Source organism: Bos mutus, chromosome 28 (genome assembly GCF_027580195.1).
Source record: "Bos mutus isolate GX-2022 chromosome 28, NWIPB_WYAK_1.1, whole genome shotgun sequence".
In the NCBI taxonomy this organism is placed as follows: domain Eukaryota; kingdom Metazoa; phylum Chordata; class Mammalia; order Artiodactyla; family Bovidae; genus Bos; species Bos mutus.
Window position 1 is genome coordinate 1 of NC_091644.1, and position 14,574 is coordinate 14,574.

The 14,574-nt window shown below is 47.2% G+C and overlaps 1 protein-coding gene across 1 annotated transcript; it reads left to right on the forward strand.

Moving 5' to 3' along the window:
- Positions 1–32: 32 nt before the first annotated feature.
- SFTPD (surfactant protein D) lies at positions 33–9,410 on the forward strand. Its single transcript, XM_070364605.1, is given in 7 exon segments — positions 33–3,236; positions 3,519–3,626; positions 3,936–4,043; positions 4,406–4,522; positions 5,420–5,503; positions 8,811–9,047; positions 9,050–9,410. Coding segments are annotated over 7 exon segments (930 nt in total). The 5' UTR covers positions 33–3,097; the 3' UTR covers positions 9,187–9,410.
- Positions 9,411–14,574: the final 5,164 nt, after the last annotated feature.

Here is a 14,574-nt window from a genome sequence, read left to right on the forward strand (position 1 = left end):
AAAGTAGCTCCCAATATGAATGGGCTGGGGCTTGAAAATGCTGCCTAGAAGTAATCTCAGAGGAGGGGTGGTATTCAAAATGCCAGCTCTCTCTAGCTCCCTGAGGGGCCCTGAATTGAAAAGTATCCCTTCCTCTACCTCCCTGCTCTCATGGCCGCCATGGTTTGTGCAAAGGATGGGCAACCTCTAATGCTCCCTTCTAAGGAGTGACTTGTTTCCAAGGTACCTGCTGCCCTCCCCAGCCAGGGGGGAGCCCAGGAGAGGCTCAGCCAGGGACCAGGTGTCTCTGCCTGAGCACAGGGTGTCTGGGATGTGGGGCCCATCCTCGGGGCTCCCATTGATTACCTAGCGAGAATTGGAGCTAAGAGCAGGACACAATGTCCAGCACAGAGGCTCTCACCACCCATCAAATACCCCAGTCTCCCTCCACCTGCACATTCTTGGCCCGGGCAAGACTGGCCCTTCTTACCCTGGGGGAGTGGTTTCCAGATCTGAAATGTCACCTCTCCTCTCCAGGGCTCTGAATCCTCTTCAGCCTTGAAGTCCTGTTTCCTATGAGTACATGTGTGTCCATGGGTTGGGGGTACTGGGATGGGATGAGGGACATCTCATAAGCTGTTTTCTTCACTCATTACCTGTGCCTCATGGTTTAAACTTCAGTGGCAAATTCCTTGCAGACCAGGACCTGGTGCTGACATTTACTTCCTGCTCAGTGCTAGGCAGAAAGCCATGTTCCACAGAGAGATTCTCAGTGAACAGAGAAATGAAATAATGAGGAAATGAACAAATAAGTGAATGAACAAGTTAGTAGTAACTGACAGATTTCTTTTGTTGTCTTTTTGCACATGAATGCTTACTCACAACAGTCAAAAGATGGAAACAACCCAAGTGTCTATCAACATTTATTCACAGTGAATGAATAAAGAAAATGTATTGTATTCATTCTATAGAACATTACTGAGCCATAGACTGGAACGAAGTACTGAGATGTGCTACAAATTGGATGAGCCTCGAGAATGTTACTCCTAGTTTAAAAAGGCAGAGACGAAGGGTCATATGTTGTATGTATTTATATAAAATATCCAGAATAGGTAACAGAGACAAGCAGCTGCATAGAGGTAGCCAGGGCTTAGGAGGAGGTAGGGAGGGAGTATGGGTATGAGGTTTTCTTTGGGATTAATGAAATAGTTTTAAACTAAAGAGAAGTGGTAGTTGTACAATTATGTCAATGTTCTAAATGCCACTGAATCACATACTTTAAATGACTAATTATAGGAAATTCCTGGAAGTCCAGGGGTTAGGACTCGGTGTTCTCACTGCCAGGCCTCAGGTTCAATCCCTGATCAGGGACCTGAGATCCTGCAATCTACACATCACTGTTAAAAAAAAAAAAAAAAGTTTATTTTTATATTATGTGAATTTCATCTCAATGAAAAAAGAATAACCAAGCTCACAGAATTGAGTGTATAATTCTTGAATCAATAGTTATTTCTCCCTTTAGTCTTTGAAGGTAAATCTCTCATAATTTCAGACTTAGGCAGCCCTCTTAAGGTAATGTGATTTTTAAATATTTGATCATTTTTACAAAACAATTAACATGTGATCACTAATCACAAAAAGAAGCAAATTAAAATTACCTGAATTGTGCCCCTTAGATAAAATAACTGTTAACACTTGCATATGCTCTTCTTGTGGTTTTTTCAATGTGTGTTACATGTGCACATGCCTGTCACATGCGTGGACATGTTGAAAAAACTGATTCAAATTAAATAGAGTATTTATAGCCTACATTTATCACTTGATGATGCACATTAATTTTGACTATCTTCTTTAATTTTAAAAACATGTTGCATAGATTTTTCTCTTCTTTATATTAAAATAGAATTGATCTATAATAGATTCAGATGTATATCATAATTATTTCATATTTGCATATATTGTGAAATGATGTCACAATAAGTCATGCCAATGTCATCAGTACACATAGTTACAGTTTGTGTGTGATGATAACTTTTAAGATCTGCTTGCTCAGCAATGTTCAAGCATGCAACCCAGGATTACTAACTATAGTAACTTCACTGTACATTGTATTCCTAGGAATCAATTTTTTTTAAACTGGACATTTGTACGTTTTGAAGATTTCTATTCATTCTGCTCACTTTCCAACCCCACCTCTAGCAACCACAAATCTGTTCTCTGTATTGTGAGTATGTTGTTTCTATTTGTTTTCTTAGATTTCACATGTAAGTGAGATCGTATGGTACCGCCCTTCCCTGTGACTTATTCCACTAAGCATAGTACCTTCAAAGTTCACCAGTGTTGCTGAAAATAGCAAGATTTAATTCCCTTTTATGGCTGAATAATGTTCCATTGTATATGCACCCTGCATTTTCTACATCCGTTCATCCATCCACAGATACTTGGGCTCTAGGCTGCATCCATGTCTGGCCTACCATAAATGACGCTGCAATTAACTTGGGGGTCATATATCTTTTCAGGTTAGTGTTTTCATTTTCTTTAGTTAAATGCTCAGAAGGGGAATTGATGGATTCTACGGTGGCTCTAGTTTTAACTTTCTGAGAAACCTCCATGCTGTCTCCATAGTGGCTGCTCCATTTGCATCCCTACTGCACAAAGCTTTCCTTTTCTCTACTTCTCCAGCACTTCCTATTTGCTGTCTGATAATAGCCATTCTGAGAGGTGTGAGGTGACAGCTCATTGTGCTTTTGATGTCTATTTCTCTGGTGGTAAGTGTCAGGTGTCACTTCTGCCATAAACTTTGGTTCTGGGAAGGGGGGAGGGCAGGGAGTCCATGGTCCAGGGTAAAAGCTGACAGACTTAACTGCCATAAATACCGTGGCCTTGGGGCAGGGGCAGGTGCATTGTATGCAAAATCAGGCGAGTCTTGGTTTGGATCTGCCTCCAATTCTGCAAGCCTGTTCCTTCTCCTGTAAAAAGGGGATGGGGATATGCATTTCCTGCATCACCACTGGACCAGTCACCTGAAGGGGGAGTGTCTACACCCTACAGAACCCTGAAGGAATGCCAGGGCACTGACTCTAGAGGCAGCTGGCTCCTCCTTGGCTGGGTCAGCTTTATGTCCGTCTTTTCTGCCACAGGTTCACCAGGACCTGCAGGACGAGCAGGAATGCCTGGACTAGCTGGCCCTATTGGGCTGAAAGGAGACAATGGCTCTGCTGGAGAACCCGGACCAAAGGGAGACACTGGACCACCTGGTGAGCAGCTGGGCATGGAATGCAGGTGTCTGCAGATGGTGTGCTGCCGCTAGGCCATGGCAGTAGGCATGCACAGATTCTTCCCCAGGAAGAGGAAGAAGGTCATTCTCAAGGTGCACGGGGTTATTTCAGGGAACGCTGGAGCTCCTGGGGAGGGCGGAGAGTGAGAGAAACATCTTTTGGAGGAGGCTGCCTGTCTGACTTCTATTACAGCCCCATATTTTATGCACTCCACTTCCAAGGAGATTCAGTGTCACTGACTGGGCTGGTCCTTTTTCCCAGGGCCTCCAGGTATGCCTGGACCAGCTGGAAGAGAGGGCCCCTCAGGGAAGCAGGGGAGCATGGGACCTCCAGGCACACCAGGCCCCAAAGGAGAGACTGGGCCCAAAGGTAGGAGGGTGGTATGTGGTGGGTGAGGGAGGGAGAAGGGAGGGGTGACATTGGCAGCCCTCGTGGGGACCAGGGTATGTGCACAGTGCTTGGAAAAGCCTGGAACCTCCGCAACTGGTTGGCCTGGCCTGGGCCTCTCCCCCCATATTCTCACACCGAGTGAATTTCCTAGAGGAGACCAAGCAGTCAGGAGCAGTCTCCCAAGTCGCTCTCTCACCTGGAGCTGTGAGTGACAAGCTGCACTGCTGAGGAGATTGTACCTGCTGAGCGCACTCTCAGCCATGTTTCTCCAATGTGTTCCTTCTACAGGAGGAGTGGGTGCCCCAGGCATTCAGGGCTCCCCAGGCCCTGCAGGTCTCAAAGGAGAGAGAGGTGCCCCTGGTGAGCCCGGAGCCCCTGGACGTGCTGGGGCACAAGGTGAGCAATGGACTTGGGGCTGGGCTCATGTTCCCCTGTGCCCACCCCCACCACCCTCCAGATCAGAGCTGGCATTCCAGGATGAGAGCCAGTGTTGGGTTCTGGGAACTGTCTGTCTCCGGGTAGAGGGTGGTATGAGCAGCAGGGACTATCTGTATTCAGGGAAGGCTGGTTGTTAGGTTATGGGACAGTCAGTGTACAGAGAGGATGCAGGAGAGTTTTCAGGCACAGAGGGACATTTGTAAATGTGAAGGGTGTATGGCTGGGGGATAGGAAGTTCATGTGTGGAGGTTGGGGGGAGGGGTGTGAAAATGCTGAAATATATGTTCAGCACTCACCCATTTCTACTTCTCTGATCCCAGGGCCTGCTGGAGCCATAGGTCCACAGGGGCCTTCAGGTGCCAGGGGCCCCCCAGGACTGAAGGGAGACAGAGGTACTCCTGGAGAAAGAGGAGCAAAGGGGGAGAGTGGGCTTGCAGGTAAGGAAGCCTTGGAGGCCCCCGTTGGGTACAGGGCAGGGAGGAGGCCTTATTTAGCTCAGCTGTCCTCTCAGGTGGAAAAGGCAATGGCACCCCACTCCAGTACTCTTGCCTGGAAAATCCCATGGACGGAGGAGCCTAGTAGGCTGCAGTCCATGGGGTCTCGAAGAGTCGGATACGACTGAGCGACTTCACTTTCACTTTTCACTTTCATGCATTGGAGAAGGAAACAGCAACCCACTCCAGTGTTCTTGCCTGGAGAATTCCAGGGGTGGGGGAGCCTGGTGGGCTGCCGTCTCTGGGGTCACACAGAGTCGGACATGACTGAAGCGACTTAGCAGCAGCAGCTCCTCTCAGGTAACCCATTTAGTTACAGGTGGGGGTCAAAGCAGGAAAAGTTGACACGGTGTATGGCGAGGTGGACTCTGGTCTTAGCCTCTGTGACTCGCTGGAGGACAACCTGAGCAGATTTTCTATCTGATCTTTATGACAAGCAAACCTGCCTCTCCAATTCATCAGATAACCCTGATCAGCAAATAACTCAATGGATGGGAAATACTCAAGCTATGTGTATTCCTCTCCTACAACCATACCACCCCCTGCAATGCAAAAGGAAGTGCTATCGACAGAATCTGGAATTAAAATGACATCTGGTTCACTGTCAGTGAGGTGCAGGGACCTGCTCAGGAGATACTGGTCACAAGAGAACCACAGGAAATCTTGTGGGAAGCAGAGGCCAGCTAGGTTAGCAGAGGTGGGATTCCTAGGGTCTGTTCTACCTCCTTAACCCCACCCCCAACTTGCATCTCCACCTGGACACTCTTCCCTTGAGTCCTGGGCTCTGAGTGACCCCAGGTTGTTCTGGATCTGTCTTCACTTGGCCTCTCTCTCCTGCAGAGGTCAATGCTCTCAGGCAGCGGGTGGGAATCTTAGAGGGACAACTACAACGGCTCCAGAATGCCTTCTCTCAGTATAAGAAAGGTGAGTTCCTGGACCTGACCCTGAGCCAGGCCCCAAGTATGGACCTCAGACTTAGTCTGGGTTTGGCTTGCAGTTTGCTGGGCTTGGGTCTAAATTGGACTTGCTGGGACCATGATTGGGACTGGACCTAGATCTGGGGCAGGAGTGGGGCTAAGGAGAAGGCTGGGACAGAGCCGTGCTCCAGGAACTGCAAGTAGATACACGGAACAAGGAGGAGGAAGTGGTCAGTGTCACCAGTTCAGCAGACCTTATCCCAGCATACCCTGGGCAGGTCCCTATGACAGACAAGGGGATACCCAACCCTTGTCTTTCTTCCGTGGGGCCAGGTATGCAAGAAGCAGAGAAGCAGCCACACAGCCCAGGGCAGCAGAGAATCCATACCTGGTCATGGGGGTGGGGCTGGGATGCTTCATGTGGTGTTCAAGGCTGCTGGGGACCTGTCTTTAGTATGTGATCACCAAGTATCTCTCCCTAAACATGCCCCTAGGTCTGGCAGGAGCAGGCTGCCTCCAGCCTCTGGTCAGTTCGGGACTCCCCCACACCTCTTGTGGTGTTTAAAGCAGAGATTCTTCTCTAAGCCTGGATCCTAAGCAGGCAGAGGCCTCCTGGAGCACACTGAGTGCCCTGTGCCCTGGGACTCTCCACCAACTGCCCCTCCTCCTTTTCTGCTCTCCCTGAGGACAGCTTTGCATTCACATCATTCATCCAAACTCAGTGATTGATAAAAAATGTTCTGAAGGAGCAGAGCATAAAGGGGCCTGATATGGTGAGACATATTGTTGGCTTCTTAGAACTCTAGCCAACTAAGTACCAAAGTAGTTAAGGATGAGAGTTGCCAGCGTTTGGTATGTCTTCCTCCTTCCAGAAGCATCCTCCTCCTCCTTCCTCCTTCCACCTATGTGACATCATCTACATACATGAGCACCATGTACACATGACCTTTCCTATCCAGATGGACCTTAACTCTGCCCATGTATCTTCAGATAGACACATGGGCGTATTCACTGATACAAATACACACCCACCCAGATGCGTGGGGTGTAAGCCCAGTAGTGTCACATGGACTCACACTGACCTTGTTCAGGGCTGATCTGGGTGCCGTCCTGACCCCCCAGAGAATCTGTTCCCTGAGTACCTGTTGAAGCTACTCAGAGAAGGGCAGACAGTCAGGGTGCAGTCTGGGTTCCTAAAGAGTCCAGAGAGCCCTCAAAATTTCCATGTATGACCCTAGAAGTCAGAGTGATGGGGATGGGTTACAATAAGAAGAGATACTTACGTCACACAGAGGATACTTGCCGGGGACCAGCCCCGGCTGATCCAGGGTATTCGAAGGAGAGACGGCGTCGGCGAGGATCAGGATACGATAGCTTCAATTAGATATTAATTAGAGATATAAAGAGTAATAGAATAAGGATAGCTCAGTAGGAAAATTCAGTGGAGAAAAGAGGCTGAGTAGCTTGGTTTACGCGGGGGACCAATAAAACTTCAAGACAAGAAGTTTGCACCACTTACGTAGGCCGCAGGTGTCCTTCCGTTCTCCCGAAGGAGAGGAGACACTGAGGCCTCCCCGGTCGGATCTTAGAAGCCCAGGCATAATTAGTAAGCATGGTGGGTTCCAGGCCCAGATGGAGACCCAGCCAGAGTGAGAGAGAGCGACATGGGGAGACCAGTATTTCGAGAAACTGATCCCAATTCTTTATTTTCCAGAGTCTGTTTTTATACACTGAGATGTTATACAAAAGTCACATGGGGACAGCAGTCCTGACTTTTATTAAAGTCAGGTGCTTCACACAAATGTATACAGAGGTCTTAGGGGTGTTACATCATCTTCTGGCCAGGGGGGCCTGCTGACAATTCTGACCCTCTCCTTGTGACAGCGGTCAGTCAATCAGGACACTTATTTCTCCAGGGCTGATTATTCTCAAAACAGACGCCACCCAAATAAAGTTACATTCCTACAGGGTGAGGGTGTAGTGGGTTTTAGTTAAGGAAAGAATTTACTTAGCCTAAGGTCTAACGTGATTAATATCAAAGGTTAATTCTATATATTCATTAATGTGTGTAAGGGCAGGGGATGTGGAGACTTAGCAACAAACATTGGCTCAACAAATGAAAAACCCTTCACCAATACAATTTCTAATCAGCCCATTATACTTATACTAATAGTTTTCTAACTTTTCTAAGGAACCTGTTTTTAGAAGGTTTAAAGCATCTCGTGCCTCTCACGGTTGGGAGGCTGTGAGCAATCACATGTGGCCGGACGAGCCTGTCAGGCAGGCTAGAGAACCTTCAGAGGAGTTTGTAGGTTAAAACACTCTTACCACGCCCAGGAATTATTATAAACTGGAGCTCTAAGTTAACTCCTTCTCCAAAAGAGGTGGTGGGGGACAGCCCCCCGTAAAGTCAGAGGTGTAGGTGAGCACAAAGTAGTAAAGTAGGCAGGCTCTGGTTATGGGGGTAGACGCTCGAGGATTTCCAGGGGGACTCCTGAGGCTCGATCCCGCCTTTGCGTATGTCGAGCCTCCTTCCTCATGACCTTTGTCACGGGCGGAGTACCTCACTCTGGCCCCCAACAGATACTCTTTTACAGTATACCCCTACTTTAGAAATAAGGAATGAGACCCTGAGAAGGAAAGTGACTTTCTTGTGTCCACCTGGACCATCATTGCCAAGGTCAGGATGAACACATGGTCTTCTGGATCCAAAACAGGGGTGTCTTTAGTGCTGAGCCCATCCTGCCCACTATTGCCACACACACTGCCCAGTGGTCCAGGGACACTGAGTGACTTTCATCACACGCATGTCGAGGCCAATATTAGGCTGTTCTCAGATGCACCCCCATCCTTTCCTTGCCCTCACCCCTTCAGATAGCACAGAACTCCCTGTGGCAACCCCATGTACCCAATCACCATGGAGGGCTTAGAGTGAGTATGATGTTCTCCACACTTCCAGGAACTGCCCTGGGCTGCATGGTGTCATTTCCCTCCCAAAGTCATTCCAACCTACAGAGAACTGAAAACTTGATTCTGGCATGCAACATAGGGAGGAACAGAAAGTGCAAGCTTTAGTGTTACCTCCAGCAAAGTCTGATCCTTGTCTACATCGAACAGTTGGGCAACTTTGGGCCTCTTATGTAAGCACCTGATTTCCAGGGTCCTCACCTCTTGCATGATGGATTATCAGGAGCTAAGTGCCTTGCTTTTGTTCTATCTGGTGCCCTGGTACCCTCGTGGGAGCTGGGGACTCCAGTTGAAGCACAAGATCTAGGTGCTGCCGCATCCCCAACCTAACTCTCCTCTTCCCCTAGCGATGCTCTTCCCTAATGGCCGGAGTGTCGGGGAGAAGATCTTTAAGACGGCAGGCTCTGAAAAAACGTTTCAGGATGCCCAGCAGATCTGCACACAGGCTGGAGGACAGTTGCCCTCCCCACGTTCTGCAGCTGAAAACGAGGCCTTGACTCAGCTGGCCACAGCCCAGAACAAGGCTGCTTTCCTGAGCATGAGCGACACCAGGAAGGAGGGTACTTTCATCTACCCCACGGGGAGCCCCTGGTCTATTCCAACTGGGCCCCCCAGGAGCCCAACAATGATGGTGGCTCAGAGAACTGTGTGGAGATCTTTCCCAACGGCAAGTGGAATGACAAGGTCTGCGGAGAGCAGCGCCTCGTGATCTGCGAGTTCTGAGCTCCTCCTACACACACACACATACGTAGTGTGTGTGTTGGGGCGGTGGGGGTCGGGGGGGGGGATGGGCAGTGCCCAGAGCTGCATTTTTCCAGTGTTTCAATAAAATGGTGACCCTCTGCTGGCCAGGGCTTCTCCACAGAGCCACAGGATAAGGCCAGAGGCAGGGCTCCTATGGAATACATCCCTCAGAATAAAGTTTGAAACTGGCTTCACACAAGAAAGATTTGTTAGATGAAAAGACGGGCAGCCTCACTTCCCAGGAGCAAGGGTTAAAGGAAGTTCTCCAACTCTCCCCTGTTGCAAAATCCAATGTCTCTGCCTCATCCATCCATCTCTACCAACCATCGGTTACATTTGACCCTACTGGTCACTGTCTCCTCCTCCTTCCCTTTTCCTCTCCTGCCTGCGTTTTTCATATCTTCCTGGCTGCTCAGCATCGTTCTCTTTGCCTTGTCCCTCCTCCTCTCCTCCAAGTCCGCGGAGGAGGTTGGGAACCTCAATTCTGGCTCCCTTCTCTCCTCACACTTACTCCAGGCTTGGGCTCATTCTCTCCCATAGCTTAAATTCCTTCTAATGATGCCTCTCCAGGTACTGTTCTGTTCAAGACCTCTCCCCAAACCCTGGACTTCTCTAGCCAATGCAAGCTGTCGCCCTGGGGCTGGGAGTGTTACAGGAAGAAGGACCCCTTCCAGGGCCCAAAACTGGGCTCTCGTCTAACACTCGGAAAAGAATTGTCCAAGGAGACGCATGCACTGACAAAGCAAGAGATTTTATTGGGAAAGGCCACCTGGGTGGAGAGCAGTAGGGGAACCCAGGAGAACTGCTCTGTCACATGGCTGGCAGTCTTGGGTTTTATGGTGATGGGATTAGTTTCTGGGTTGTCTTTAGCCAATCATTCTAAGTCAAGAGTCCTTCCTGGTGGTGCACACCTTGTTCAGCCAAGATGAATGCCAGAGAGAAGGATTCTGGGACGTGGTCGGACATGTGGTATCTCATTTTGACCTTTCCCGAACTCTTCCGGTTGGTGGAAGCTTATTAGTTCCATATTCCTTACCAGGATCTCCTGTCGTAAAACAACTCATGCAAATGGTTACTATGGTGCCTGACCAGGGTGGGCAGTTTCAATCAGTGTGCTTCCCCTAACAGGAGGTGTCTCAGTGGCTGCCTCTTGCTTCAAGCCCTGAGCCTAGGAAGCTGCACAGGTATAGTGGGATGACCTGGCAGGAAGGTACCAGCTTCTCTGGCCAGATTGAGTGGCCTTACACCCAGTAGGACCCTCACTCTTGAACACTGAGGATCTCTCTCTACCCTTGACAATGTGACTGCCATTGGCTCATGGGAGAATATACCATCTGCACAATCCTAATCCCTTTTGAAATCTCAGGCAAAGAGGGTGTATAGCCATATTCAGTTTCATCCCCAAACCTCTTCCTGCCTGGCAGTTCTGGGGATGTTCGTCTCCACTCTGCCTCAGAGATAATCTAGTCAAACCCTTCTCATTTTACAGACAAGAAACCAAGACACAAAGAGGAAGGGAACTTATACAGGTAGCACTGATGCTACTGCTCACTCTTGAGAAAGGCCATGTGACTCCAGAGCTTATACTTCCAGCCTGTAAATTTTTAGATCAAAAATTTTTATATTTAGTTTAAATTTTTATATTTAGTTGATTTTTTTGACATGGTGCTGTGAAGAAAGATTTAAATGACATCTGTGGTTAAGAAATTATAATGAGGCCTGAATGAACCACAGGCTCATGGGCGGGGGTGATGAATATCCTTCCCCAGACAGGGGACCAGGAGGACTGCCTTCTCTGGCCCTTTCTGAATGGGACCCCCAAGCCCCACTCCTCTTCCCAACATGCTTGCAGCCACACTGCATATGTGAACAGCACATCTGAAAACAAAGCCACACCTCTCAACAACATGCAGCTCAGGTTCCTGCTAAGATCTTTCTCCTGTTACTGAAAATCTCCCCAATTCCTGGCAGTTTCTGAATATAAACATTTACACAATAATGAGCAAACAGCTCTCCAGCACAAAGGCGTGGAGCTTAGAACAGCCTGTTTTTATTGCAAATAAGAAAAACAACTGGATCTACTTAGGCCAAAGGGAAGTAATTTTTTTTTTTTTCCTGAGAAAAGAGAATTCTGAATTGATTTTAGAAGGATCAGGTGGCGGGGGGCAAGCAACCTTGTGCCACCTCCCTAGCTTCTGCCTCTCTCTGCCCATCCTCACCTCTTTCCCTTCTTTACACATCAAATCCTCTGCATCCAGGTCTCTTGTGTGTCACAGAAATCAGAAACTCTTGCTCTCTTGCTTGACATCAATCCCAAAACTATGTGAAAATGCATCTTCCTGTCTCAGATGCCCACCTCTGATCCAGTCAACTCACTCTGGAACAGCATAATCCAACATGGCCACTGGGATGCATGGGAGGTCTTCTGGTCTGGGAAGGTGCTCTGTGGGTGATCACTACTCATCCCAATATGTAAGCCATGCCTATTTCTTGACAAGAGGAAACTATGTGATGCCATAGGAAGCAAAAAAAATCTGTGTTGCTGAAGTCTGCAAATGCTGAGACCCCAAAGCCTAGGAAGAAGCTTCAGATCAACCTGCACCAGGGGCCACAGGAGTCTGGTTTGCAGCTCTCCAGCACAGAGAATAAGTAAGGAGAGTCTTTGGGCTCTGCAGACACAGTCCAATTTAAAGCAGAGGAAAGAGGCAAGTATTTCAGAAAATGCAGGATTTTAACCATTCTTCAACACAGAGGTCTCTCCCTCCTACACCATCAGTCATGAGCAAATGTGAACATGGATCTCCAATCACATCAGCCCCACCCCAACCACAGTAGCCATGACCCTAGTTTAGTAGCCTAGGTGCCAAGTGAAGCCAGAGCTGTAGGCCTCTTATTGTCGAGAAATGTTAAGACACTCACAATGCCAGCTGAAACCGTAGGCACCAGCTAGGATCCTTCCATTTCTGGTGGTGGGACAACCACATAGGCAAGCCTCTGTTTATAGTATGTTCACAAGTATATTCTATAGTTGTCCTCAAATATATTCTATATTCATTCTCAACCGTCCTGTCACCAGCCCAGCCCACACCTTATACTGAACAGCCTATGGGAACCCCCCTTTTTTTAACTTTTCTAGGATCCTAGCTTTGTTCTGAATTTTGCTGATATACAACCCTGGCATTTGAGTTGTTTACATTCAAAACATTCTTGATCACTCTTACCTTCCAGATGTCCTTAATTCAAGCTTAATGGCATGGTGGACTTTTTCAGGTTACCTGTGTTTTATATAGTACAGCAAAGAAACCAGGTACCTATCAGAAAAAGTAAAATATTAATTGATATGCCAAACATTTATTCAGGCATGTCATGCCTTCAAACATTTATTCAGGCATGTCATGCCTTCACATATACTAAAACCTGGAACTCCCTTAACATTAGAGATCAGATATAAAATTGTGTTTCAGCAATGGTGTTGGAGGTGCTCAAAGTGTAAACTGGAAATGAGTGGATGGATTATAAAATGTTTTCACCAGGAGAATAGAGGAGAGCCTTCTTCCTGTGGAGACACCAATATATTCAGAGACCTAGATACTCATTATTGTTCAGTTGAATTGCCTGGGACTATTAGGCCTCTGTATAACTAATGACTGATATCTTTTGGTAGATTTTACTGTTTTTCACTAATGTTTCAATAAGAGAGGCCTTATGGAGGCAGACATTGCCCTGTGACATGTGTTTCTCCTGGATAGAAGAAGATGAAGGCCAGTGAACATTGCTGAAATGCCCAATTTTCTGCTGCCCTGGTGAGCACAGAAATGTTGGTGATTATAAGGTTGGACATCCCAGGATTCTGGACACCTGAGCAAATGCATGGAAAACAAATGCCCTTGGGGATCACCTAGATCCACTTGGATTTTGAGTGTGGTTTTAGAGTTGTTACTACATCCTCTGTAGCCCATCCTTACTAGATACATTCTGAATATTCACATATTTGATCTCCATTTAGTTAAGCAGAGCAGTCTCTCAGACTGCCTGGCTGAAACAACTTGGAGACACAGAGGGACTCAAGGGGGCCCTGCCTGAGCGAAATGGTACTTTTCATATTTATTTAGTAAGGAGAAGGAATGAACAAAGTGAGTAAGTGGAAGAGTTGAGTGAATAAAATCCTTCATTCCTACTTGTAAGTCTATTTATAGCCCTGAAGAAGGTGATTTCAAGATGTTTCCAGGCTCTCTGATCTGAAGAAACAGCACTATTACATCACTGCCAGCTTTTCTGCACATTTATCAACTCCCTGAATACTTCAATTCAGGGGTAAGGGCCAAAAGGTCAGATGACAACCTCAGGCCAGGCAAAGGCATTCTGGGAACAGAAGGACGGAGCAGGGTGGGCAGGGGAGGAAAACCAGTGGTAGGTTTTGAACAAGCCTAGGAAGCTTCGTTCCCAGCTACAGAGAGTCTGAGAGAAGAGAAAGAGAATGAGGGGGATGTGAATTCTCCAAAGACTCAATCCCCGCAGAAGAGTGACTGAGGCTGTGAAGACTTCATCAAAGGATTCCAAAGCTCTGGTGAGAGAATAAACATCCTAGAACAGACATAAAAATTAATTTTAAAACATAATGAGAATGCTGCTGCTGCTGCTGCTAAGTTGCTTCAGTCGCATCCGACTCTGTGCAACCCCATAGAAGGCAGCCCACCAGGCTCCCCCGTCCCTGGGATTCTCCAGGCAAGAACACTGGAGTAGGTTGCCATTTCCTTCTCCAATGCATGAAAGTGAAAAGTGAAAGTGAAGTCGCCCAGTCGTGTCTGACTCTTAGCGACCCCATGGACTGCAGCCTACCAGGCTCCTCCGTCCATGGGATTTTCCAGGCAAGAGTACTGGAGTGGGGTGCCATTGCCTTCTCCGTAATAAGAATAGACTTGGTCATTTTAAAGGGTTTTAGAAAGCTAACATAATTACAATAGTGTATTACTGACACAGGAATAAACAAAACAATGTAAAAAATAACAAAGTCCAAAAGCGGGTCCAAATATACATATATTTATACACATATATCTTATATATGCATAATTAAGATAAACAATAATTCTACTTTTAAATTTTATTAATTTTTCCTTAAATTGCAGGAAAATAATCTTTCCATTAATAATGCTGAGCTAAAAGGTTAAGCATTTAGAAGAAAAATGAAATTAGATTCTTTTAGTTATATATCAAAATCAAAATCAGAAGAAAATGTTAAGTAATGATTTATGCAGTCTTAGAAGGGACAAGAGCAATCTAAGACCGTCAGAGAGTGCAGCGAGATGCAAGAAGGAGTAGTATCCAGGCTAGTTGACTCTGAAGGGTGGCAAGGGAAAAGGATTAGCC